Source organism: Lynx canadensis, chromosome B3 (genome assembly GCF_007474595.2).
Source record: "Lynx canadensis isolate LIC74 chromosome B3, mLynCan4.pri.v2, whole genome shotgun sequence".
Taxonomy (NCBI): Eukaryota; Metazoa; Chordata; class Mammalia; order Carnivora; family Felidae; genus Lynx; species Lynx canadensis.
In genome coordinates this window covers 50,374,521-50,398,361 of record NC_044308.2, presented here as the reverse complement: position 1 = coordinate 50,398,361, position 23,841 = coordinate 50,374,521, and the positions used below count along the sequence as shown (strand labels likewise).

General features: G+C 37.2%; 1 protein-coding gene across 1 annotated transcript in view; it reads right to left on the bottom strand.

Moving 5' to 3' along the window:
- Nucleotides 1-22,978, bottom strand: part of WDR72 (WD repeat domain 72) — a 203,840-nt gene extending 180,862 nt beyond the window's left edge. The window contains exons 1-10 of the mRNA XM_032593637.1: nucleotides 22,818-22,978; nucleotides 18,355-18,461; nucleotides 12,494-12,541; nucleotides 12,425-12,456; nucleotides 11,132-11,305; nucleotides 10,385-10,461; nucleotides 9,187-9,306; nucleotides 8,197-8,342; nucleotides 7,718-7,814; nucleotides 2,768-2,909 (exon numbers count right to left, since the gene is read on the bottom strand). Coding sequence (XP_032449528.1) covers nucleotides 2,768-2,909; nucleotides 7,718-7,814; nucleotides 8,197-8,342; nucleotides 9,187-9,306; nucleotides 10,385-10,461; nucleotides 11,132-11,305; nucleotides 12,425-12,456; nucleotides 12,494-12,541; nucleotides 18,355-18,461; nucleotides 22,818-22,970 — 1,096 coding nt within the window. The 5' untranslated portion in view covers nucleotides 22,971-22,978. The remainder of the gene's footprint in view (nucleotides 1-2,767; nucleotides 2,910-7,717; nucleotides 7,815-8,196; nucleotides 8,343-9,186; nucleotides 9,307-10,384; nucleotides 10,462-11,131; nucleotides 11,306-12,424; nucleotides 12,457-12,493; nucleotides 12,542-18,354; nucleotides 18,462-22,817) is intronic.
- Between the last annotated feature and the right edge of the window lie 863 nt (nucleotides 22,979-23,841).

Below are 23,841 nucleotides of genomic sequence, written 5' to 3'. Positions count from 1 at the left end.
CCAGCTAGTATTCTTATTATCATGATTCTAAATTCGGGTTCAGATATCTTGCTTGTATCTCTGTTGATTAAGTCCCTGGCTGTTGTTTCTTTCTGCTTTTTCTTTTGAGTGAATTCCTTTGTTTCATAATTTTGAAGGAAGAAAAGGAATAAGGTAAAAACAAATTAAAATTAAAAAATTAAAAACAACATACACACACACACGAGAAATCAATAAATGATGCTAGATCCTAGGTGTGTTTTGGTCTGGGTGTTGAAAGGAGCTTGATAGATTAGAGAAAAAGTGGGGGAGAAAAAAGAAAAAGAAAAAGAAAAAAAAAGGAAAACGTTTGAAAATTTGAAATAATGAATAGAATAAAATAGAATAAAATGAAACGATGGGAGTAAAATAGAATTTGAAAAATTTACAAAAAGTAAAAAATATAGTAGAAAAATTAAAGAAAAATATTTTTAATAAAAATTGAAAATAAAATAATTTTTTCTTTCTGTATTCAAGAAAAAGAAAAGAAATGAAAAGAAAAAGAAAATTGAATAGATGGACCAGTGAACAGACTGAAATACGATTGAAATTACATCATTTTCCCCTAGAAGTCAGACTATGAAGCAATTTATAGTCCATAAACTAAGCAGGCATGGAGACGTGTGGTATTCCTGAAGAGCAAGCTTGGCCCAGTTGGGCGGGGCTTAGTGAAATGGCTCCACTCTCCACTAGATGACACTGCTTAGCTTACTCAGGTGGATTGTTGTGGCCCATGTAGGTCTGTATGTACATGTGTGGAAGGGGTGAAAATGGCATCACCCAGCTACCCAGTCTTTAGTATCAGAACTCTCTTCTCCCCGATTAGCAATGGCGCACCCATCCTTTGTCTCTGGCTTCTGTCTACTCCCTGCTTTTACACTGTCCATTACCAAGCCATCAGGTTGCCAGGTGGCACCTCCCTCCTGAGTTTTATCTCAGATGCGGCTGTGTTTCCTGACCCCTCATTTCTGGGGGACTGCAGCTTTGACCCGTTCTACCCCTCTGCAGGAGGGTCTCACCAAGTAAGGGCCAGGTGCTGGCTGTACCCAGGAAAGTTCACGGGACTGTGCTGCTGTTGATGCCCAGAAACTGCCGCTGGGTGACAGCCCAGCCCAGAAAAAGTTCACATGATCATGTAGCAGCAGCGTTTCAGGGATTATGGAAAATCACAACACATATCTGGCTCCAGGCTTCACTCTTCACAACCTTGTTCCAGCACCAGCGAATATGGTTGTTCTCCAGGGTCTGATGGGACCTTTGCCTGTGGGGAGTCCTCCCAGCAGGGGAACCGCCTCTCCTCATGTGGTCCAAAGACCTCCCAGACTTCACTCTGCTCCTGGGGATTCACCTTCCCACCAGAGCACCTGCTGTTATCAAACTGCGGAGTTTCAGACTCTGCACTCCCCCTGTTTATACATTCTTAATGGAATTTAACCCCTCTCCTTTCTCCTTTCTCCCTTTTTAGTTCAGTCCCTGCGGCTGTTTCCACTTTTCCACTTTCTCTCCAGCTGCTTTTGGTGGTGGTGGTGGGGTGCTTTTCCCGTATTCTCCCCACCATCTCCGTCCTCCCTCCACAAGCAGAAACCACTCTCTTCCCTCCGCGGCTTCTGTCTCACCCAGTTCATCTCTCTGCGCCACTGTGTTCTGTGGTTCAGGTTGTGCAGATTGTTGTGTAATCTTCCCATCAGTTTTCTAGGTGTGCAGGATAGTTTAGTGTTTATCTGGCTCTATTTCATTCACACGAGACACAAAAAAAACTTCCATGCTGTTCCGCCATCTTGGCTTCTCTTCTCTATTGTTCTAATTATAAAGAAGGTTACATAAATGCTTCCTTAAATTCCACTGCTGGCGGTGGAACATACATGAGAAATCCTAGGGCAACCATTAGGTGGCCTTAGCAGGGGCACGGTATACATTTTAATTCTTAAAATTGAACTTGTAAGAAACTTTTCCATACACCATACCAGGTTCTAAATCTTTTTTTTTTTTTTGGCCATTTTCTTATTAACCTAGGACTATTAGGAACCGTTTTGAAAACATTTGGGACAAAGAACCTTAAAATTATGCCAGTGAATTTGTTAAGTAACAGAAAGTTGTGCTTTGGAATTCAAATGTGGAGGGCTGTGTTTCTGCTGTGCCCAAGACAATGATTCACAGATGACTTAATGATTTGGGAGTAAGGGGAAAAGAGTAAGATGGGCTTCCTCATTTTGGAATACCTAAGTCTCAGGAGCTTGAAGGTTCTCCACAATAATGTTTCCTTTAATGACTTCAGTTTTGTATTCTAAGAAAAATGAAAATAAGCAAATGCTAAATCATCTAATCATTCAAAGAGCCAAGTGGTTTAGTGGCCAAGTTTATATCTGTCCCTCCTGTTCCAAGCAGCTGTAATAATACCAATAGAGGAACTGGTTGTAAAGGGTACAGGATATGGGCATGACAAATTCAAAAACATGAGTATGGCATGTCAACTTATCCTACATCCATATATAAGCATCCATTTCATTTGAATAAAACATCATTCCTGTTAAATTGATGTTAATTTGAATTGTATCGGTTGTATTGTATAAGATCTAGAAACATCATGTTTATACCTCCTTTTATGTTGGCACCTAATGCATAGTGTGGTACATGAGAAAATTTGTCTTATTTGTAGCCTCATGTTACTCAAATGAGAAAAAACACTGAGTTAATTATAAACTAGTTCTCAGAAGACATGTGATTAGAAATAGATTAGAAACTGTCTTACCTCTAGGAGAGCCATCAAACTTGGATACAGGAACATCAGGAATGTGCCACAAAGTAATTCTTCCCGAGACTTCTCCAGAGAATAGTATCTTATAAAAAGGCTCTTTCCTTTCATTCATGTAGCCCATAACAAAGGAAAGGCCCTGGTCCAAAACAAAAAGTTAGCTTTTATGTAGAAAAAAATATCTGAATATAAAATGACAACCACTATTTTCAAATGGAGGAACAAGACTTCATAGATTAACTGAACTGTTTCCATTTGCTTCCTGATCTTTCAAAAATTTCAGGTAACTTAAGTGACATTACCTCTTACTCAAGACAAAAAAAAAATTATAAATAAGCAAAGTCCACAGCTAGACTTCAGAGAGTTACTAAGACTATTTAACATGTACTTAATATTCTGTGTCTGTATTACACATAATGTTAGAGGCTTTACATTTATTCTGCTAAATAATCCTCACATTAATTCTCTGAGGTTGGCACTATCATTGTCTCCATTTCCCAAATGAATAAACTGAGAGTGGAGAGGTTGATTTACCTAAAGTGTTATAGACAGCAAAGAGTCCATGTCTTCATGACCATACCCTACTGTCCACTAAGGAGGCCTGATTTCTTTATGGTCCCTTAAGTTCCATTGTCAATTACAATAGCAACAAGTAATATATGTGTGGTAATTTTGTGTTATTAACATGCTTTCAACTTTCTGTTAACTACTTTTCATATTTAATGTATTTGATTTTAAACATTCTAGGAGATCAGAAATAAAAATGAGTCCATATAAATAAACAAGTAAATAAACAAATAAACTAATATAATTAAGTATATAGTTATAGTTTATTTAATATATATTTATGTACATAAGGTTATAATTTTGCTGAGGCAGAGTATGAATATTAAGCACCAGAGTTCTGGAAGACATGCTTTTATCAGTGTAATGGGTCTAGAGTCTCTAGTGCCTGAGTGCAGTGCAGATGTTCTTTGGGCAGACTTACATATAGAGATTATGAACAAGGCATCAAAAGGATTAAGAGATTATAAAAACAAAAACTTCTTTTGATGTACAAAGAAAAGTCACCCTGGAAAGAAAGCCAACTGCTGGTGCTAGAAGTAAAGAAGTCTAAGAAAGTGACAGATAGTTCCTCATTAGAAAATATGTTTGAAGGTCAGGACTTTGATGTATTATTGGAAAAGTTCTGTAATGTATCTGAGGAGTATTAAAGGCCAAAGCATTGCTATATTTATTCCTCACAACAAAGCTACAGAGTAAGTAAACACTGCCATTATTCCTGTTATGGAGAAAAGAAAACTAAGACAGGAAGAGAGGAAGAAAGGAATCCAAGAGCATACAACCAAGGTAGTCCTCCAACATGAGAGCACTGCAGAGGAGAAAACAGCTCCTAGGAAGTTGCTTCTACAGATTTAGAAGGCACTTTCAAGTCTTATACTTCTCAATCCATCACTTTTGTAGGTGTTAGAAACTGTGTCAATACAATTTGGGTAAACCAGCAAACTAGCTTCTCAAACTCTCTTGACCTTGAAGAACCTTAGAACTGACTAGTTCCACTCCCTCATGATTTTGATACAGAGAAGCTGAGCCGTTACTCAGTTCCTGTGGTTGGTGGCAGGCAGCATGCCTCATTTCCCCCAACAGCATATGCTCCGGTGCTGCTGTTTCCCTCTGTACCTACTATGCCACTGCCATTCATCACTTGCTCACACCCACACCTTGTCACCTCTGCCCTCGTCCTTTGCAGTATCCTTCTCTGATTCTGCTATTCACTTGGACACTCCCCTCAGAGCCCCTTACCATATGAACTCTGATTTGTCACCACAGTACCCAGGGTGTATCACAAGGAACACCTGCCCTGCAGGAGGTAATAAAGTAGCCCTTAAGAGCGAATTCTCGGGGCACTTGTGTAGCTCAATTGGTTAAGCATCTGACTCTTGATTGTGGTTCAGGTCATGATCTCACAGTTCATGGGACTGAACCCCACATCAGGCTCTGTGCTGACAGCATGGAGCCTGTTTGGTGTTTGGGATCCTCCCTCTCCCTCTCTCCCTGCCCCTCCCCTGCTCCCTCTCTCTTTCTCTCTCAGAATAAATTAAGCATTAAAAAACAAAAACAAAACAACAAAAAACCCCAGCAAATTCTCTTGAGTTAACTGCCTGGGTTCAACTCCTGGTTTTAGCACATACTAACTCTATTAAAAGCACCAATTACTTGATTTAGACAATTTACTTAACCTCTCTGTGTCTCATTTTCCCTAAATGTGAAAGAAGGCCAGTAAAAACACCTACTCTATAGGATTGCTGTCAGGATTAATGAATTGATAAAGGTGAGGTGCTTAGAATGGTGCCCTGCATTTGGCACATACTCAGTACCTATGAACCATTCTTATTATCCACTTTTCGGAACAACTGAGAAACTTGCTCCAAAGTCCAACTGCCAGACTTGGGCCAAACTGCCCAGGTTCAAATCCTAGGAATTAACCTTTCTGAACATGATTTGCAAAGTGAGGCCATGGTGGGAATGCATGTAAATGGAGGAGTGTGTATATTTGATAATAACAAGCACTAAAAAAAAAAAAATTACCCATCAGCATCATCGTTATTACTCTTAGTTCATGCACCCAAATTCCTTACATGCAATCCTCAGGCTATCTCTGCCTCAACTACCCCTTAACTCAGCACTGCAGAGTTACTCCACAGCTAAGACTCTGAAAGCCAGTACCTTATCTCAACAACCAGGACCCCTGCCACAGGCCTCAGTGATCATCAGCTGTCATTAGAACCTTGGGAGACTCTCACAAAGCTACTGAAAGGAAGGGCGAGTCTCATTTTGCTACTACAACTCCATCAGCAGATATATTCTGAACATCACAAATGGTAACTGTGGGAACATGTTACTGTTACACACTGAGATTTATGTCTATTGGTGCCATTCCAAAAGAAGAGTCTACTTAACTACATATTTATAGAATACCCTTTTCTAAGCTCCTTGTACTCATCAAACTTATCTCCCACCCCATCAAGATGTTACCTTCTAACTTCAGGAGAGATTAAGAAATCTTATAGTTAGTGAATATTGGCGATGTTTTGAATAAGGAAAACAATGTCAGACTTTAACTTCTGGCTGGACAAAGGGCAAGCAAGAGCGTGAGGGTGGGTAGACTAGCTTCTTTAAGTTTCCGATTATTCTATTCATATTTCACTGGCTTCCTAGTATTTCCCATGTTTAAGATAAATAACTGTCATTGTCTAAACAAGAATTGTTGGCGGGGCATCTGGGTGGCTCAGTCGGTTAAGCAGCCACCTCCAGCTCAGGTCATGATCTCGTGGTTCGTGAGTTTGAGCCCTGCGTCAGGCTCTGTGCTGACAGCTTGGAGCCTGCTTCAGATTTTCTCTCTCTCTCTCTCCCCTTCCCTCAATAGCATGTGTCCTCTTTCTCTCTCTCAAAAATAAACTTAAAAAAAAGAATATTTAAAAATTATTGATAGACAATCCATAGATCTATGTCTTCATATTTTGAGGAACAAAATAAGGTGGCTTCCCCTAAGGTTAGTATCTTTTTAAGTTAATTTGCAATTGCTGTGTTTTTCTTCAGCACCAATATGTGGAATCGACTAGAAGATCTTAAAGGATACTACCTACATTTTAGCTTTTGGGGAAAACTGCTTTATAAAAAGTGCATTCTGGTGCTAAAGGAAAGAATGGGCAGGCAGGTCCTTTACAAAATAACTAAAAATGCTTTTCTAAGTAAGCCACACTACTGCTCTTATAATCAACAGTGAAGCAAGACTCCATTGCCACTCACAGATGACTTTAGAAATAGTGTTTGATGCCACAATTCTGAAGTTTGCCTGTGCCCCAGTGGCACTTAGATTTCTAATTTTGGGCTGGCAGTTTTTTAATCAAGTTTTTGCAACAAAACCCTATAGATATGTTAAAGGTACAATTACAGAACTATAGGTTCTCCAGTGGCTAAACTGCGAAATTAAGCAAACCATCAGTCCGTAAAAAAAATAACGTTTCCTTAGTTGACACGTCAGTAATCCAAAGTCCTTATCCTCCATGAAATACCTCCTTGGATAATTAACTGATGACTAAGTCCACAGGTTAACAATCATAACAGCAAGAACAAACCTCATTTTGGTTAGCACTACTAAATAAAACAACTTTAAATGATCAGACTTCATAGAGTGTAAAGATAAAATTCAGTCAAGTAAAAGACACAATTATATCCTCAAGTCTGCCAGGACTCACAATTATACTTGTTTTACCAAGAAAATTTATTCAGAAGAATAGCTAAACATAAGCGAAAACGATAATATTGAGATTAAAAAAGCAGGATATAAACCATTTGATAAAATTTAAAAACTGGAGTAGACACATCAAAATGTTAATAACTTCATATCAAATAATTTCTCCAAAGGGTCAGTGAACAATGTGTGTGTGTGGCAAGGTGGGGGGTGGGGGCGAGAGAGTGAGAGAGAATGAATATGGCAAAATGTTGACAATTGGTAGATGAGTGGTGGTAGAGGATGGAGGGTAGATGAGCGATCATTGTACTATTCTTGAAACTTTTTAAATATTTGAAAATTTTCCCATTAAAATAAGTAAATACATAAAATATATTCCTTGTGAATATTTATGGTGGCAAAATTATGAATTTTAGTTCCTCCACTTTTAACTTTTAATTTTAATTTTAACTTTCATAATTTTTCTATAACAAATATATATCATTTAGTTACTCCAGCTTTAAATTTTTTTCGAAGGCAAAGTTTTCTCTTCAGTACCCATTAACAATTAGATTTGATTTTCTCGTTGACAACTTTCATGTGATTCTTCCATTCAATTTTTTCAAGTCTGACTCTCTGTTACAGACAAAGCAACACTTATCTAAGACGCAGAGTGAAGCAGCTTTGAGGCAGTCACTCTCTCCTTGCATTACCTTATTTTCCTGCACAGAAGTAGAGCACAGTAAATGAGGATAAATGGTCTCTTTAAGCACTCTTCCATCAGCAGGGTATATGCTTTTTGAAAGCCCACTGCATGGTGAAAAATAAAAAGCAGAGTTGAGAACTTTGAGGTTCTTTATTCGTTTTTTTCCTCCTCCCACTTTCAAAAGCCGGATGGTACCATTCAAGTTTCTAAACTCTAGTTAGAAATTGTTGGGTTAATAATTACAAGTGACTTTTTGAAAACCCAGCACCAGCTGTACAAGTTATACATGGTTAATCTCATTCCTTCATCCCCTGCTGTTTCATACAAAGGCTGAAGCCTCCCAAGCCCAGAGTAAATCTTCTAGTGCCAAAGTTGTTTTGTTCTGGTTTTTGATCATGGGCAGCATGCAGGGATTTTTCCATAATAAACCTCCCAAAGTTCATTTTCTACCTGAATGTTTTGTATGCCGCTCCCATCTGAGCCCACCTGTTCAGCAGCTGATAGATAAAACTGTGACCATCTTCTGTCCAGATGATGATTCTGTGAGCAGCAAGCACCTCTCCCCCAGCAAAACACTGCCCACTTCTGCTAACTTCGGTCCGCAGAAGGGAAAAATCACAATAGTCATAAACCTAAAATACAAAATTAATGATGTACATTAACAAAAGCTTCTAATCTAATCTGTCAATGAGATGAAAGATAAATTATGCTTATCAAGACTATTTAGATGGCAGTGTTAATGCAACAATATATTAGATATTAATAACAGGACACACTGTACTCATGCACCAAGATAATTTTTTACTAGTACTTATTTTTTCATTTATCCTAAGGTAGGTTTAATGAATAAACTTTATACCATTCCAGAATGTGCCCATTAAGCACAGAAGCCAAAAATCCCAAAATTTATATGTTAATTTTTCCTTCTATATGGTAGTCCAACTTCAACTTTTAAAAATTTGTTACACAAAAAGTTTACACAGCAGAAACATTTTGATACACTACATATTTTATATTTTTGTTCAAAAATATAGTATCAACTATAAGTAAGATACTGTAGTTTTGTTAGCTGGGCCAGTTATATGAAACATTAAAGAAAAAGGGATGCTATCAAATGATAATAACTTAGCTCTTCTTTCTTGATGGAGAGATCAGTGAATATACTCATAAGAAAGTAGATTCTCTAAAAATGAATATAGCAACTATGCAGAAAAGGAACAAAGCCTATAAATAAATCAATGTATGTAGATGAAAGGGTTTAGTTTGCTTTTTAATTTTAAAGTTCAGGCATCAAATTTTTAAAGTAATCCAGAGATAAATGCTCATTATTGTTATGGTCTGTTACTAATAAAATTGGGATCTACTTTATATATAATAGCCTGAGAAGCAAAACAGCTGAGTGCAGGGAGAGGAAAATTGATACAAATGGGTCATAAAAGACAACTAATTCAATTTATCGTGTCATTTTTATAATACCTTCCAACATTTAGAAAATACCACCAATAAAAGTCTCTCCGTATATGTGCAAAATCGTATTGCCCGGCAGTTCAGTGAGTCCAGAAATTTGGATTCCTTCTCGTAGACATCTTGTTTTTCCTTCAGAAGGAATGAGAACACTTTAGTGCCGGTTCTAGGTAATTTATACATGACTTGCTCTGCTGTACACCTGAAGTAGATCAGACCATTTTTATAAAAAACAAACAAACAAAAAAAACAGAAAACAACTACCTGATTCCTTTGAGTTCCCTGAACTAAGAAATCACTTCACAAGAGAAACCATGAACAGGAAACCCACTTGGATTAAAGGATTCCTCATATATAATCATTCCTACAAGCATTCTGTGGGGCACTGTGCTGGATGCTGAGAATGTAAAGATAGGAATAAGTTTTCATTTTCAGATGTGGTGGAAAGACAAAACAAAAAAAAAAGTAACATATTAAAAAAAAAAAACAACTGCAGTACCTTAACTGCTAAAAAAGAAAATGAATAAGTACTTTGAAAAACAAAAGCATGGCCAACACAGAACATCTAGAATACCATATTCACAGTAAGTTTCTGATGATGCTGGTGTGTGTTTCTTGGGCTCATTATGGCAACACAATTCCTAGGCTTCCTCTAGGAATTTCCAAGAAATTCCAAAGGAGAGTTCAGAGCATGGGGCAGCTGAAACAATTTTATCATCAGCATATAGAATATGACTGTTTTTTTGCCCACCACCTCAAATTGTAGCCTGATGCAGGAACAGGTGAATATACTCAACTCCCAGTGCATGTGACCCCAGCTGTTCACAGTCATCTTCCTGCCACTGCTCACATACACTCAGAAGAAAGGGGGTCTTTCTGCTGTAAGGTCAGAAAGATATTCTTCTATGATGGACTTTATTTTTATTAAAATGTAATCAATGTGTGTGGTGTGTGTGTGTGTGTGTGTGTGTGTGTACATGCACGTGCCCATAAAAACATTTGTATATGCCCTGAGAACAGGTTGGAAGGAGACAGTCTAATTGTTACCAATTAGAGGAGTGATGGGGGGAGTACACAGAGGTAAAATTTATATACTTCTACATTATTTGAACTCTTAACAATGAGCAGGTAACACCTTTATAATTAATTAAAAAAAAACAATAAATATGCTTGAAATTGGAGAATAAAGAATAGAGTTTCACAAACCAACCTGAATGCTGTTGATAGATGAAGAGAGATCCCATACTTTGAGCTCACCAGCTACTGATACCACCAAGAGAGAATCTTCTGTAAAAACAATAAAGGTCACATAAAAGTTGACCACTGTTATAAGTGGTTGCTGTAGAGATCATTTCACAGTCATTTAAGGATTATATAGAGTTACGTAGGTGGAACATATTCAACTTTAGGGTTATTTTTCTGATAAATAAACATTTTAGATCACATTTTAAGTTTGTTTCAAAATGTCAAAATGACCCCCATGTAATAGAGAGCCACTAAATAGAGAGCCACTAAAAGCAGAGCCACATTGCAAATGATTATGTTGTCAACATTACATCTTCTTATTTCAGAAATAAGTACGGAGCCAACCTTCCCTCATTACAGAAATCGAATTATCTTCTTTACTACATCCAGAAGACACAGCAAAGCAAAAGTTCCAAGCGTCTTGCTAATCCACCACAAATGCCTGCTTGTCACTCCTGAAATGTACCGATGAACTGGGTCATGGAAACACGGTCTCCTCTTTTCATTTCATCTTGACCTCTTGCTGACTTTCTAACGACTTGAACCATTGGCTTGGGTGTTCTCAGTTTTTTTATTTGGCTTAGAGAACTATCCCCACCAACAGGTAAACATAAAGAAGTATTCTGAGCTCTTGCCCAGTAGCTCAACACATAGTTCAAAAGTGATCTTTTTATATGCATTCTCTTAGTGTTCTGTAAGACCCAACTATTACCTTGAATTCTCATGGAGTGTACAATGCACAGGCAGTTGATCCAATCAGGAGACTGAGATGATATAAAAGTGTGAATAACAGCCAAACTTTTAGCATCGATGATAAGAACATCTTGATATTCTCCACAACACAAAAGCCAGCCTTCCCCTGTCATCCGGAAGGAGCATGGTAATACTATGGAAATGGAATTCAAAGCCAGAGTTTAATTATCACTAGCAATTAACAGAATTTGGGCTATGGTGAAGACTCCTCTGATTTTAGTTTTATCATCTATTCAATGAAGCTATTTACTTGAATGAATAGCAAGTTAAATTTCTTTTAGTTCAATGATTCCACATTGCTAAAGTATTGATTTGGGGCTTGAGTCTCCTTTGTATTTCAGTATTTTTCCTGAGAAAGGGGGATCTTTTTAGGAAGAATGACTCTTATTCCAATCATAGAAAGTTCACAATTGTTTATTTCTAGAATGCTATGTAGAAATAGCAACAAAAATCAGGTTCTTCTGGCAACATTGCTTCATGTTAATAAGAAACAAATGTTTGAAGAGTGTGTGAGGAATTCTAGTGCCAAGAAAGTTTTGAGAACAGCTTTTATCAAAGATTGAGTAACACATTCTACTCCAGACAGACTCTCTCACTATTAAGATTTTGGCACCAGAAAGGAGTTTGTGAATATTGCAGTGCAAATCCTCAATGCTAAAAGCAATGAGTAAAACATTAAAAAACACTGTCACCACCATTGGTATAATGCAACTGCCTTACCTGTATGCTGGGAGTCCATCTACCAAAAGGTAAAATCTCTTTTAAATACTAGGAAATAAAGGTATGGCTATACCTTTTGCTCTCTTTTCCTAAATAAGAAATTCAGAAATTAAGAACCTATCCACCTAAAAATAGTTAAAATTAAAGACAAGAAAACCTTTTTTGCTTTTATAAAATAATTTGTCATTAAAACCGAATCTTTCTACGTGTGTATCTGTGTGTGTGTGTGTGTGTGTGTGTGTGTGTGTGTGTGTGTTTGGAGTGTAACTAAGAAAAAAAAACTGTCTTTCAAATGTACCTATGTTAGAAAGACACAAAAATAAAGGAAGAATCAGGAAAACAATTCTTGAATAGTTAACTTTGGGGGGAAAATGCCAAAGTAACAGATGATAACTGACAATGTTCTATTTCAGGGACAAAAGAAAATTAAAGAAAAGAATATCCCCCCAAAGACATTTCTTTAAATGTGTGCCTAGAAAATGCTCTAAAGGAATTGTAGAATCCAGAAATGTTCTGAAGGGACTGAATGTACTACACAGTTGTGTGTGTGTTTGTGGTGATGTGTTGTTGTATGGTGTATTGCAGGTTCCTAAGTAAGTGTGGCCTCTCCACACGCTGTCCGTTCGTGACATTCCAAACACACATCTCCCTAGCAGAGATAACTTGGTATTATTCTCTGTCATTTCCAGTCAATTGGCTGAAATAATTTTTGTGCCACCAAGTTTTTCTGTAGTGCTGCACTTAAATGCAACCTGATCGTTTATGTGGCTTTTTGTTACAGATTACTGAGCAAGAAAATGTTGGTGTCATTAGCAGGGATGACATACTGTATCTGTGTCTTTTTGTTTGGGTAATTACACCCTGCCGCCAGCCTACAGACCTTACCTTAGCACCAACCTGACCTAAAAAAATTGTGTGGATACAGCTATCACAGTCTGTTAGAGTGACAGTACAACAATCTTTCCATGGAAACTGCATCCTGTTGAAAATGGTTTATTTCACTGAACTTAAACTACATATTCTGAAAAGCATAACGCATCAAGGGCTGCATCTTCTGGAGCCGAGGTATCATTTTTATAAAAATAAACAGTGCCACCAAGAGGCTATATTTGGTCTATAATTGATAATGGTTTATTTCTTTGCTTACCCTGAAATGCTGAAATCACACTTGCTGCTGCATGTTTAGAAAATTCTAATTGTTTACAAAACTCTGACTTGGTTGCATATATGTTACAAAGATGTACATACCATTAGGAAACACAGTGATAAAATGCATCCAAGTACAGGGCAATTTAAATCTATGTGATTTCAGTTCACAAAAACCAGAATGGCTGTTTTAGAGTTGTTTGGTAATATTCTTCAGTTTTCACACTTCCAACACATAAGCAAAACTTTCCATGAAAAAATTAAGGATAGCTTTATTAGCTTTAAGGGAGAAGCTGCTATTAAGAAGCAAAAGATACGAATTAATCATAGTAAATGCTAGATGCATTTGGTGTTTGCCAGCCTTTTTGTTTTTCTGGCCAAACACTGGAAATCAATCTTTAAATCAGTGGTTCTCTACCTGGGGCGATTTTGTCTCCCAAAGGACATCCGACAATGATAAGAGATTTTTGGTTGTCACAACCAGGAACACACTACTGGCATCTAGTGGGGAAAGGCCAGGAATGCTGCTAAATATCCAGCAATGCACAGGAGGGCCCCACAACAAAGAATTCTCCCTGCTCCAAAATGTCCTTAGGTAATGAGGTGAGAAATCATGTTCTAGATATAACACAAATATCCATAGTTTTTCTCTTGTTTATATCCAAACGTATTCAAAAAGGATTTGAGGCATATGAAAACTCATGTAACTCAATAAAACAAAGGGAAAATGTGCACACGTGTGTGTGGTGTGGTGTGTGGTGTGTGTGTGTGTGAAATAAAACTAGGAAAAAAGGTAGAAATTGAAATATATATCCAAAGGTAAAAAAAAAGTGTCAAAGATAAAAAAAATAGAACTTTAAGTCACTATTAATATAAAAGTTTAGCTCATAAGGAATTGGAGTTTATTAACATGGTTCTCAACTCTAGCTGTACATCGCCTGTGCATATTTCAAAAATATCATAGAGATTCTATTCCATGGCTCTGTGTTGGAGTCCCAATGTAGGTTTGCAAGCTCCTCATTAATCTGTTTTAGATAAGGCTATCTCTAAACAGTGGTTCTCAACTGGCTATACATGAGAGTTATCAGAGGAACTTTTTAAAAATACTGTGGCTAGGACAGACATCAAGCCATGCTAAAAAATCCCATTTCCAAGGTGGAGCCTGTATCAGTAAAAGCTCTCTCCATGATACCAATGTTTCTCTTGGATTCTAATGTTTTCCCTATTGTTGCTTATTATTTATTTTCTATCTTAAAGTAAGAAAATATATATACAAAAATACCACAAAGCAAAAATGACTCTTATGCTTAGCAGTTCTTTTTAAGAAAAGAAAGCAAATGTGTTGTGTTTCAAAAATAGCATTGACATTTTAGCTGGACAGTACAAGTTACATATTTAATAAGAACACAGGAAAATTAACTGTTAAAATGTGTGCTTCTTTTCCTTTTGAAATACTGTTACCAACGTTTTACATAGATTAAATCATCTTCAATTAAAAAGGAAGCTTAACTCAAAAAAATTGTTTAACAATTGCCAAAATTTTAAATTTTGATTTTTTTAATTTCAGTTAAAAGAGGAACACAGAGGAAAGTATCTGCAACATATAAAATTAGAAAATTGTTAAATTCCCACTGATTTCCTTAAGAAAAGCCCCCCCCCTTTTTACTCAATCTGTATCTCTACCTCAGCAGCTCAATAAAAATTCATCCAGTGGATAAGCAGATCAGTCACCACTCTTATATCCACTTTTCTACTTTCAGAAATAGACTATTTTCTTTGGTCCATGCTTATTCTTATATTTATTTGCCTATAAAGTTGTTACGATTATAATTTTAATAAAACATCTAGAGGGAGAGGAGATAAACATGGTTTGCCATCTTGAATCCAAGTCCCTTACGTTCTTCAAACTCTCTTTTATCTTCCATTATACTTTTAGGGTTTCATTGGCATTCTCAGGTTCCATTCTGCTTCTGGAATGCTGGTTTCCCTTAGTTTTGTCTTAGGCTTTCTTACCATCTCATATTTCGCACTCTCTCTGGGTGAATTATCTACCCATCACTTCAGGTAGCACCCATATGATGTTGGAATCCCAGACCAATTCACTGAGCTCTACATTTCCATACACAACTGGCTATTAGATGTCTCTACCTAAATGACTTGCAAGACTTCACACTCTTCATATTCACAATGAAGCAAAACATCTGCCTGCCTTAGTTTTCTATTCTCAGTGAATGGTATCATCACCAATGAGTTTCCCAAGTCATTCTTGACATCACACTTTCTCTCACTGCCCCCATGTTCAGTACTCACTATACCAGATGTGTTCTCTGAACAAGCAGCATCAGCATTGTCCAGGAAACGTGTTAGAAATGCAAGTTCTTGAACCTTAGCCTGGACCTACTGAACCCATATCTCTGGAAGTGGGGCCAGAAGTCTGTTATTTAAACCAGCTCTGTAAGTGGTCCTACTGCAAGCTCAGGTTGGAGAAGCACTGCCCTGGAAGACTCTAAGACTGGGTACTTGCCCAACTTTCTTACTTCTCGCTTGTGATTAAAAGTTTTTTTAATAAGTAATAACCCCCTTTATCAATGCCAAGGCTTTTTTTTGCCTTAAGGTTTTATTAACTACATGTATTTATTAACAAAATATTTACATAGCAAATATCAACATTTTGGTCATTATTCATCTGGTAAATCTTTTTTCCATCCATTTACTTTTAACCTTTCTATGTCCTTATGCTGTTTTTGTCTTTTAAATTGTATGACCATCTATGTGATTTAACTAGAGGGCTCGGTCTCAGTTGAGATTATGGTTTTAGTCAGATTTATCTCAACTACATTATTCTGTGCTTTCTATTTGCCCCATTTATTTTGTCTCCTTTGGATTAAATAACATTATTTTTCTTTTCCAAATTGGAAGTTCTGTATTCTATTTCTTTTATTTTGATTTCTTCTATCTGTTCTTTTAGCAGCTACCCTGGAAATATGTACATCTAGCTTTTTTTTTTTTTTTGTACATCTAGCTTAAAGCCTAAAGTTATTCAACATCTTTACCCACCTCTAGAACAAGAACATGTGGAATCTGATCACTACACTATCCTATGTGATTGTTGACTAGAATTGACATATTTATAGATTGTGTGTATATATGGCGGTGGGGGGGTGGGAGGTATATATAAACATTATTGTCTTCTAATCTATATTTATTTGCATTTTCTAAAATGTGTGTGTTTTGCAATATTCCTTCTTCCATCTCAGCTCTTCTGTATGAAATCATTGTGTTTTCTACTGAAGAATGTCATTTACAATTCTGGTGCTTATAGAGGGTCTATGGGCAGTGAACATTCTTAGTATTTGTCTTAAATACTTACTTAAATAGTTAGCATTATATTAATACTTATAATATAGATACTTAAGTACTAATTACTTAAATACTTAATAAATGCTTAACATTTGTCTTAAATGCCTATTGTGACTTTATTTTTTTAAAAGACATTTTCGCTAGAGATACAATTCTAAGTTGGCAGTTATTTTCTCTCAGCTTTTTGAAGATATTTCACTGCTGTCTAGTTTCCATTTTACTGTTGAGAAGTCAGCTTAATTACATTCCTTTATAAATCTGCTTTTTCCCACTAACTCCTTTCAGGATTTTCTTTTTCTCTGGCATTCTCTGGCATTGTCTGTTTCAACATCAGGCCTCCAGGTATCTATTTCCTTTCATGTATCCTGGGATTCATTGGGATTCCTGAATCTTAGGATTTATGCCTATTGATGACATCATACTTTGGGGGAAAAATGAAATACTAAGTCAAAGCAATTTTGTGCCTCTTTGATCAACTTGGAAGCAGAAATGCTAAGTCCACAGTCATTCCCACGTCTACTCAAAGCTAAAGTCATTGTTTGAGGCATAATGGACCAAGCCTAGTACACTAATAACTTCCAGCAGATTAAACCAAGATTTGCTAAGTATGCAACAGCTGAAATATAGATACTACCTAAAAAGTATCTCACAGATGCAGGCTAAGTTTTGCATCTTGAAGGAACAGAATTCTAGAAAATTCAAATCATCTTGGAAAAGAAAGACCAAACCAGACTCTTTGGCTCTTTAATAATCATATTTGCAGGGTCATACAGCTAAATTCATCTATCATCAAGAATATGCCCATTAACCTTAGTTTCTTTTTTGGAGCTATACTACTATGGGCAAAAACCTCAAGCTGGAACTCAATTACTTTCCAGAGCTATTTCTCATTTAGCTATTAATTTTCTCAATTCTCCAAGTAGACTCAGAAAAATAAAAAATTGCCATCTCCCAAATTCTCTAGACTGGGAATGGGAGTCCTAGCATATGAAAGCTACTAGCAATTGTTAAAAAAAAGAATGTACCAGTGCATTTCACTTTAGCCTCATCCAAAATTCAATCTCTCTAGGTTTAACAATTATGTCTTTGCTATAAGCTATGAGAACAGCTTTGATATCTGTTTCACTAGCATTTTGTTAAACTATTAAGTTTCTACAAGGTGGACACTCATTATTCTTTTCGTTCTCAGAATTCAGAGCCATGTAATTTCTTCTCAGATTAAAAACAAAAAGGAGGGGTTTCTCTTGTTTCAACCTGTAATCCAATCCCTAATTCACAAATGCATGCTGAATCGATTCTGCATTCCTGGGTTTACTTTGGCAAATAACTCATCAGCTGAGCCCAGTAGATCTTCCATCAGTGAGGTTTTTCTCTTACAGCTTAGTTCTATTTCATTGGAATAAAGCTTGCTTCCATGAAACTGCACCCAAATCACATTCTATTTCCCTTTTTTCCCATCATCCCACTTACCACTGAGTCCTCTCTTCTGTTTCTTCTATAGTGATATCAGACGAGTGTATTACATAAGGAGTATAACTATTGAGTTGTTGTACAAAACTATGAAGGCTTGGATAGTTTGCTTAAGAGCTCAAAGTGAGTTACAACTTGAAAAAAGACAAGCACCCAGACTTTTCCATTTTCAGATTCTATAACAGGTGGCATTGCCAGTATATTTTACACAGGGAGGCTGCCACAAGGCCTGATACACAAGTTGGGGTGTTTATTCTGATCTTAATCCGGAAAAAAAAAGAGTATTAAATTGGGAAACATAGTACTGATCACATTCCTTGGGATCATGACACAAATTACCATTCAAGATCAAAATTTTCCTATATGTAAAAGGAACATGATAATCACTAAGATTTCCTTCAACTCCCGAATTCTGTATCCCATTAATTGGTTTTAAAAAGGTAGAGAGAATACAGATGGTTACAAAGTTGCACACATCTTACATACCCATTTTCAGCAGCACTAACGACATAGGGCTGTTTAGAGAAGTCTCTCGCTTTTGCCAAACATGTTACAGAAGCCGAATGACCAAACAGAAGTTCTTTAGCTGAAATCTGAAAATGATCAGGGTAAGCTTTTAAACAGTTGTAAACTTCTTAAGAATATAAACATCATTTTATGTGACTATTCATAATTCTGATTAGAAAATCCTGTTATGTTTTTGCTCTACATACATTTTAGGAAAACTGATTTATGCCACATGAAAATCCACAGAATAAAAAAAAATCTTTTTTAATGTTTATTTATTTTGAAAGAGAGAGAGAGAGAGAGAGAGAGAGAGAGAGAGAGAGAGAGAGAGAGCACAGTTGGGGTTGGCGCAGTGAGAGAGGGAGACACAGAATCCGAAGCAGGCTCCAGGCTCTGAGCTGTCAGCACAGAGACCCATCCAGGGCCTAAACCCATGAACTGTGAGATCATGACCTGAACCTAAGTTGGCACTCAACCAACTGAGCCACCCAGGCACCCCTAAAAAAATACCCAGATACAGGAATTGTGTCGTACACATTTTTTTGGTTTTTGTTTTCGGTTTTATATCCATCTTGACAACTAAACAATCACCAGACCTGTTTTACAACATCTAGGTTTTGAATACAAGTAAGTCAGTGTTGATGTTTATTATGCACAAAATGTGCCTCAAATGATAGCAGCATGTTAATGCGCAAATTTCAGAATGCAGAAATGAGTTTACAAAATAATACAAAGAAAACATTACCCTTTTTGTAATCATTAAACCTTACTGTAACCTTATGTGGCTTCTTGCCTCAGAAATAAAAACTAATAAAAACTAATTTTTCCACTCTAAAAGTCAGATTTTAACTAAGCTCTTATTTAAAAACACCGATTTTTAAACATGAGTTTAAAAATATGGCATTGAAGGCTAATTCTTCCATTATCTCATGTGTGAAAGATGTCCAGTGCTCTTTGTTTTTATAAAACAAGATTGTGATGGGGCGCCTGGGTGGCGCAGTCGGTTAAGCGTCCGACTTCAGCCAGGTCACGATCTCGCGGTCCGTGAGTTCGAGCCCCGCGTCAGGCTCTGGGCTGATGGCTCAGAGCCTGGAGCCTGTTTCCGATTCTGTGTCTCCCTCTCTCTCTGCCCCTCCCCCGTTCATGCTCTGTCTCTCTCTGTCCCAAAAATAAATAAACGTTGAAAAAAAAATTTAAAAAAAAAAAAACAAGATTGTGAAAATCAAATTACAAAACAGGAAACATGCAAGATCCCTTCAAATGGAGAAGAGGTTGTCAGTAGGGACCAAAAATTTAATTTGAATGACTAGAAAATTTGTAATAAAACTTGTCCTATGGGTAATAATCTATTTCCAAATTAATTCATATTCATTATGCTTTTTCTGAACTACGTAAACATATCCATAGATGATAACCAAATCATATCAATGAGTACAAATTATTTCAAAACACAATTGTTCTCTGCCTTCATCTTATTTCTATCATAATCAGCAATACTTCTCTAAAAGATGTTAGATTAAATTTCCAGTACTACAAAGAAGTTTTGTGGTTGGTTAGAACCATTTAAAACCCAAGTTCTTATTCCACCTTTTTCCTGGAAAATCCAGAAGGTCCCATCTCAGAAAATAACATACTGTCTTTCCCCATCATCACATTTGAGAACACATACCCCCAGGCATTTAACACCTTTCCATATATTACAGGCCAAATTAAGCAATGAAACGGGGCAAATCAAGGACATTCCCTCTCCTAGAGAAAATCCACTATGAATAAAACAGCATAAAGGAATTCCATTGCTTTGCATATGGAGTCCTCATTCTGCTACTAACTCCCCACATGTAGTTGAATAAGCTCTTACTCTTCGGTATAATCTCTTCATTTTATCATATTCTGGAACTGCTGTGAGGAATAACAACAACAAAAATCCACCATCATACCTGCTCATTGTCATGATGAAATCCACGGCACCTTTACTTCCATTCATGGGCTCTACCTGTATGAAGCGTTGCCAACCCCACCCAATGCCAAGAGCTTCCAATAGCACAAATGGGAACACACAACTTGCTGAGCATCCACCATATCCAGGCACTAGTGCAACTATGAACAGGGTCTCATCCCCCATTTCACAGATGAAGAAATCAAGGCTCAATGAATATGTCATTTGTTTGACATCATAGTTGGTAAATATCAGAACTAGAACCTGATCAATCTCTCCATTCTCTTCCTATACACAATATTGCTACTCTTCAGTTTGTCATTGTTGTGTTTCTTTCTGAGTATTAAATAGGAAGAAAAATAGAACACAGCAACACTCAGGGAATATATCTGGAAGGATGTTCAACTCACCTTTCTCTATGCTTAAAAGTGTTAAAAATACCAGAAAACACAAGTGAAGTAGTTCTTAGCATGAAACCTTGGAGAAGCTCCTCACTGGGAGACCCCACGAAGAGGTCTTTGGGAGTCGGACCCTGAGCTTGGGATGCATGTGTTGAGAAGCCCAGGACAGGGAGGTACTTATTCTCTAGCTTCCCGGTACCCTACAGTCCCACCACCCATGGACAGGGAAAAACTGAGATGTTTTTATGTTATTAATCCCCTAATAAATACTTGGATGCTCCAAGATGTCCAGAACTTAAATCACCTCCTTTCCCTTCCTGTTCTTATTCTTTAATCATCTCTATTCCTTATACAAATACAGGACACCATCACACCACCAGTCCCACCCACCACTCAAACCCCAAATCTATAAGGTAACCTTGACTGTTCCTGTACATTTACCCACACTCCAATCATTTGCTCAGTTCCTCCCATTCTTTCTTCTTAGTATCTTCCCAGTTTTCATCTCCTTTTCTTCCCCTCTGTCACTGACTTTGTTCATACTCAAAAACTTTCTTGCCTAAATTAACATAGAGGCTCCTACCATAGTCACTGTCCTTTATCTCTTCTCCCTCTGCCGTCAGTATGCCCTTGACATTAATACCAAATGATAGTCTAAATCACAAATATAATAATATAGTATTATGTCATCTTCTTGCATAAATCATCTCAAAATCCCTTAATTTTGCCACTGCTTTTAATTAGCACATGGTGTTAGTTCTTGCTAGTTAATTTTTTAAATCTAAATCCCTCAGCCATCAAGGTACTCAGAGTACCTTGTATTATCACATAAATGCACAGCATTAGCCAATATCCTTCCTTTACTGCACTGCAGCCCCTTTGATGGCCAGCACCAAGTCTTCTCGTGTTTGAACCAAGGTACACAGCGTACTGCCTAACTTATATGTAGTCAATAAATGCATGTTGAATAAATGCTGAATAAATACAAGGAACGTATGTAAGAAGATACAAATGCTAAGATTCCAAATTTCTTAAGCTTATTGCATCCTACCTATTATATAACACAACTACTCCAGCCAGAAACCACTCTACTGAAATATTAAAAACAGTAGCAAGACATTTGAAGCCATTTAGAAGTGTGAGTTTAAACTCTAAGAGATAATACATGTGGTGGGCCACTTTTTTCAAAGCTCAACTGTTGCAATAAGACCAGTTCCTTCTTTCTGGGATGTTCATAAACATTGAGCTGAGCTGCTCTGCTATGCAGTTCTTGGCAGTCCTGCAGTGTAACTCTTCCGTGATGGGAGATGTTAATTAATTACACTATAAAATAGAATTACAATTAATTGTTAATTTAGGTTTTAAAGTGACAAACTTTAAAGGCTAAAAATAGTCTTTGATCTTTAAAAGGCTTCTTAATGAGGGCAGTATACTTTAAGTACATAATTAGTTTAAATGTTCAAATTGGGTCTAGAGGCTGCTAGCACTAAGCAAATATCTATTCCAATATGTTAAATGTTTATGACTTGGGACAGGGACAATTAATTGCCAATCAATGGGCCAAAACCTAGGTGAGGTCAGGTTCTGAGATAGGAAGACGACAATAGTAAAGTGGATTTAGAGCTTTTTGATGTGATCTTTAAAAATCACATGCAAGCAGAGACTAAAAGAATAGCAAGAAGGCCAAACTGACAGAAACACCCAGATAATTAAGATATTACTCATTTAGTTAATAGCGGTTTTCAAGGGTGCCCTTTGTTTAGATTAACGAGCCATAATTTTTAGAATTATACTTCTATGTCTGTAGTTCAGTTACTTAAACATATAATTCAGGATGTAAAATGGTAACACTCAGCACAGCTTCAAGGGTGATAACACTTAGCTGGTAGCTAAGATTAGCAATATTCATAATAAAATTTTCAAATAGGATCTTGATCCATCATATAGTACTTCATTTTCTCCAAATTCAGAAGTAAAACCAATTTATTACTTCAGTAATCACCTACTTAACAATCATGCAAAACGTCCACTGTCATTGCAGGAAGAATCAAATTGTGTTTATATTGGGAGTGCTTTCTGTTTCAATGTTAATCACTTTCACTAACCTTTAGTTCAGGTGAGAGATTCCAGAGACAGAGCTGACCTTCTTGACTTCCAGTCACAATGGTTTGCTGGTCATCAGTGATCATGATGGCAGTGATGCTGTGCGGAGGGGCCTTCTTCCCCCAGAGCGCCACTGCCTGCAGGGAGCACCTCATGCTGACAGAATCTTGAACAAACAGAGAAGGGAAGTGGACACAGTCATCATTCAAAAATTTGGGAAGACTGATCATGTCACAAAGTGGACTCACCATGATCTAAACTCTGGGATGTATTCTCCCAGAGATGGGGAAAAGGGTGCTTCCCTGTCAATTAGAGGAGAAGGCACTCATTAGGCATTGAAATTACCATGCTCAGTATTAATCCATCAAAGAGAAATGACTTTATCCCAATTTGTGACTTATTTATTTATTTATTTTTTTTTTCAACGTTTATTTATTTTTGGGACAGAGAGAGACAGAGCATGAATGGGGGAGGAGCAGAGAGAGAGGGAGACACAGAATCGGAAACAGGCTCCAGGCTCTGAGCCATCAGCCCAGAGCCCGACGCGGGGCTCGAACTCACGGACCGCGAGATCGTGACCTGGCTGAAGTCGGACGCTTAACCGACTGCGCCACCCAGGCGCCCCTATTTATTTATTTTTAAAGTAGGATCTACACCCAGCAAGGAACCCAGTGCAGGGCTCAAACTCACAACCCTGAAATTAAGACCTGAGAGCCAAGATCAAACGTCAGCCTTCTAACCAGCTGAGCCACCCAGGTGCCCTTCAGTTAGTAACAATTAATGCAGACAAAGAGAAGGATAGGAATAATCTACCCACTCCACACACAGCTCTGACTACGGGTGATCCTGACTTGCTCCAAAGCCCAGCTAGGCCTCTTAAGAAGAATAGAGCTGGCTACACACTATAATACGAAGACAGCTTTGCATACTTTTTCCCCCAAAACATCATCACTTCACCTAAGTAACAAATATCTGAACTTTGTAATGAAGAAGTAAATCTTTCCTATAAAAACAGTTTTCTAGTCT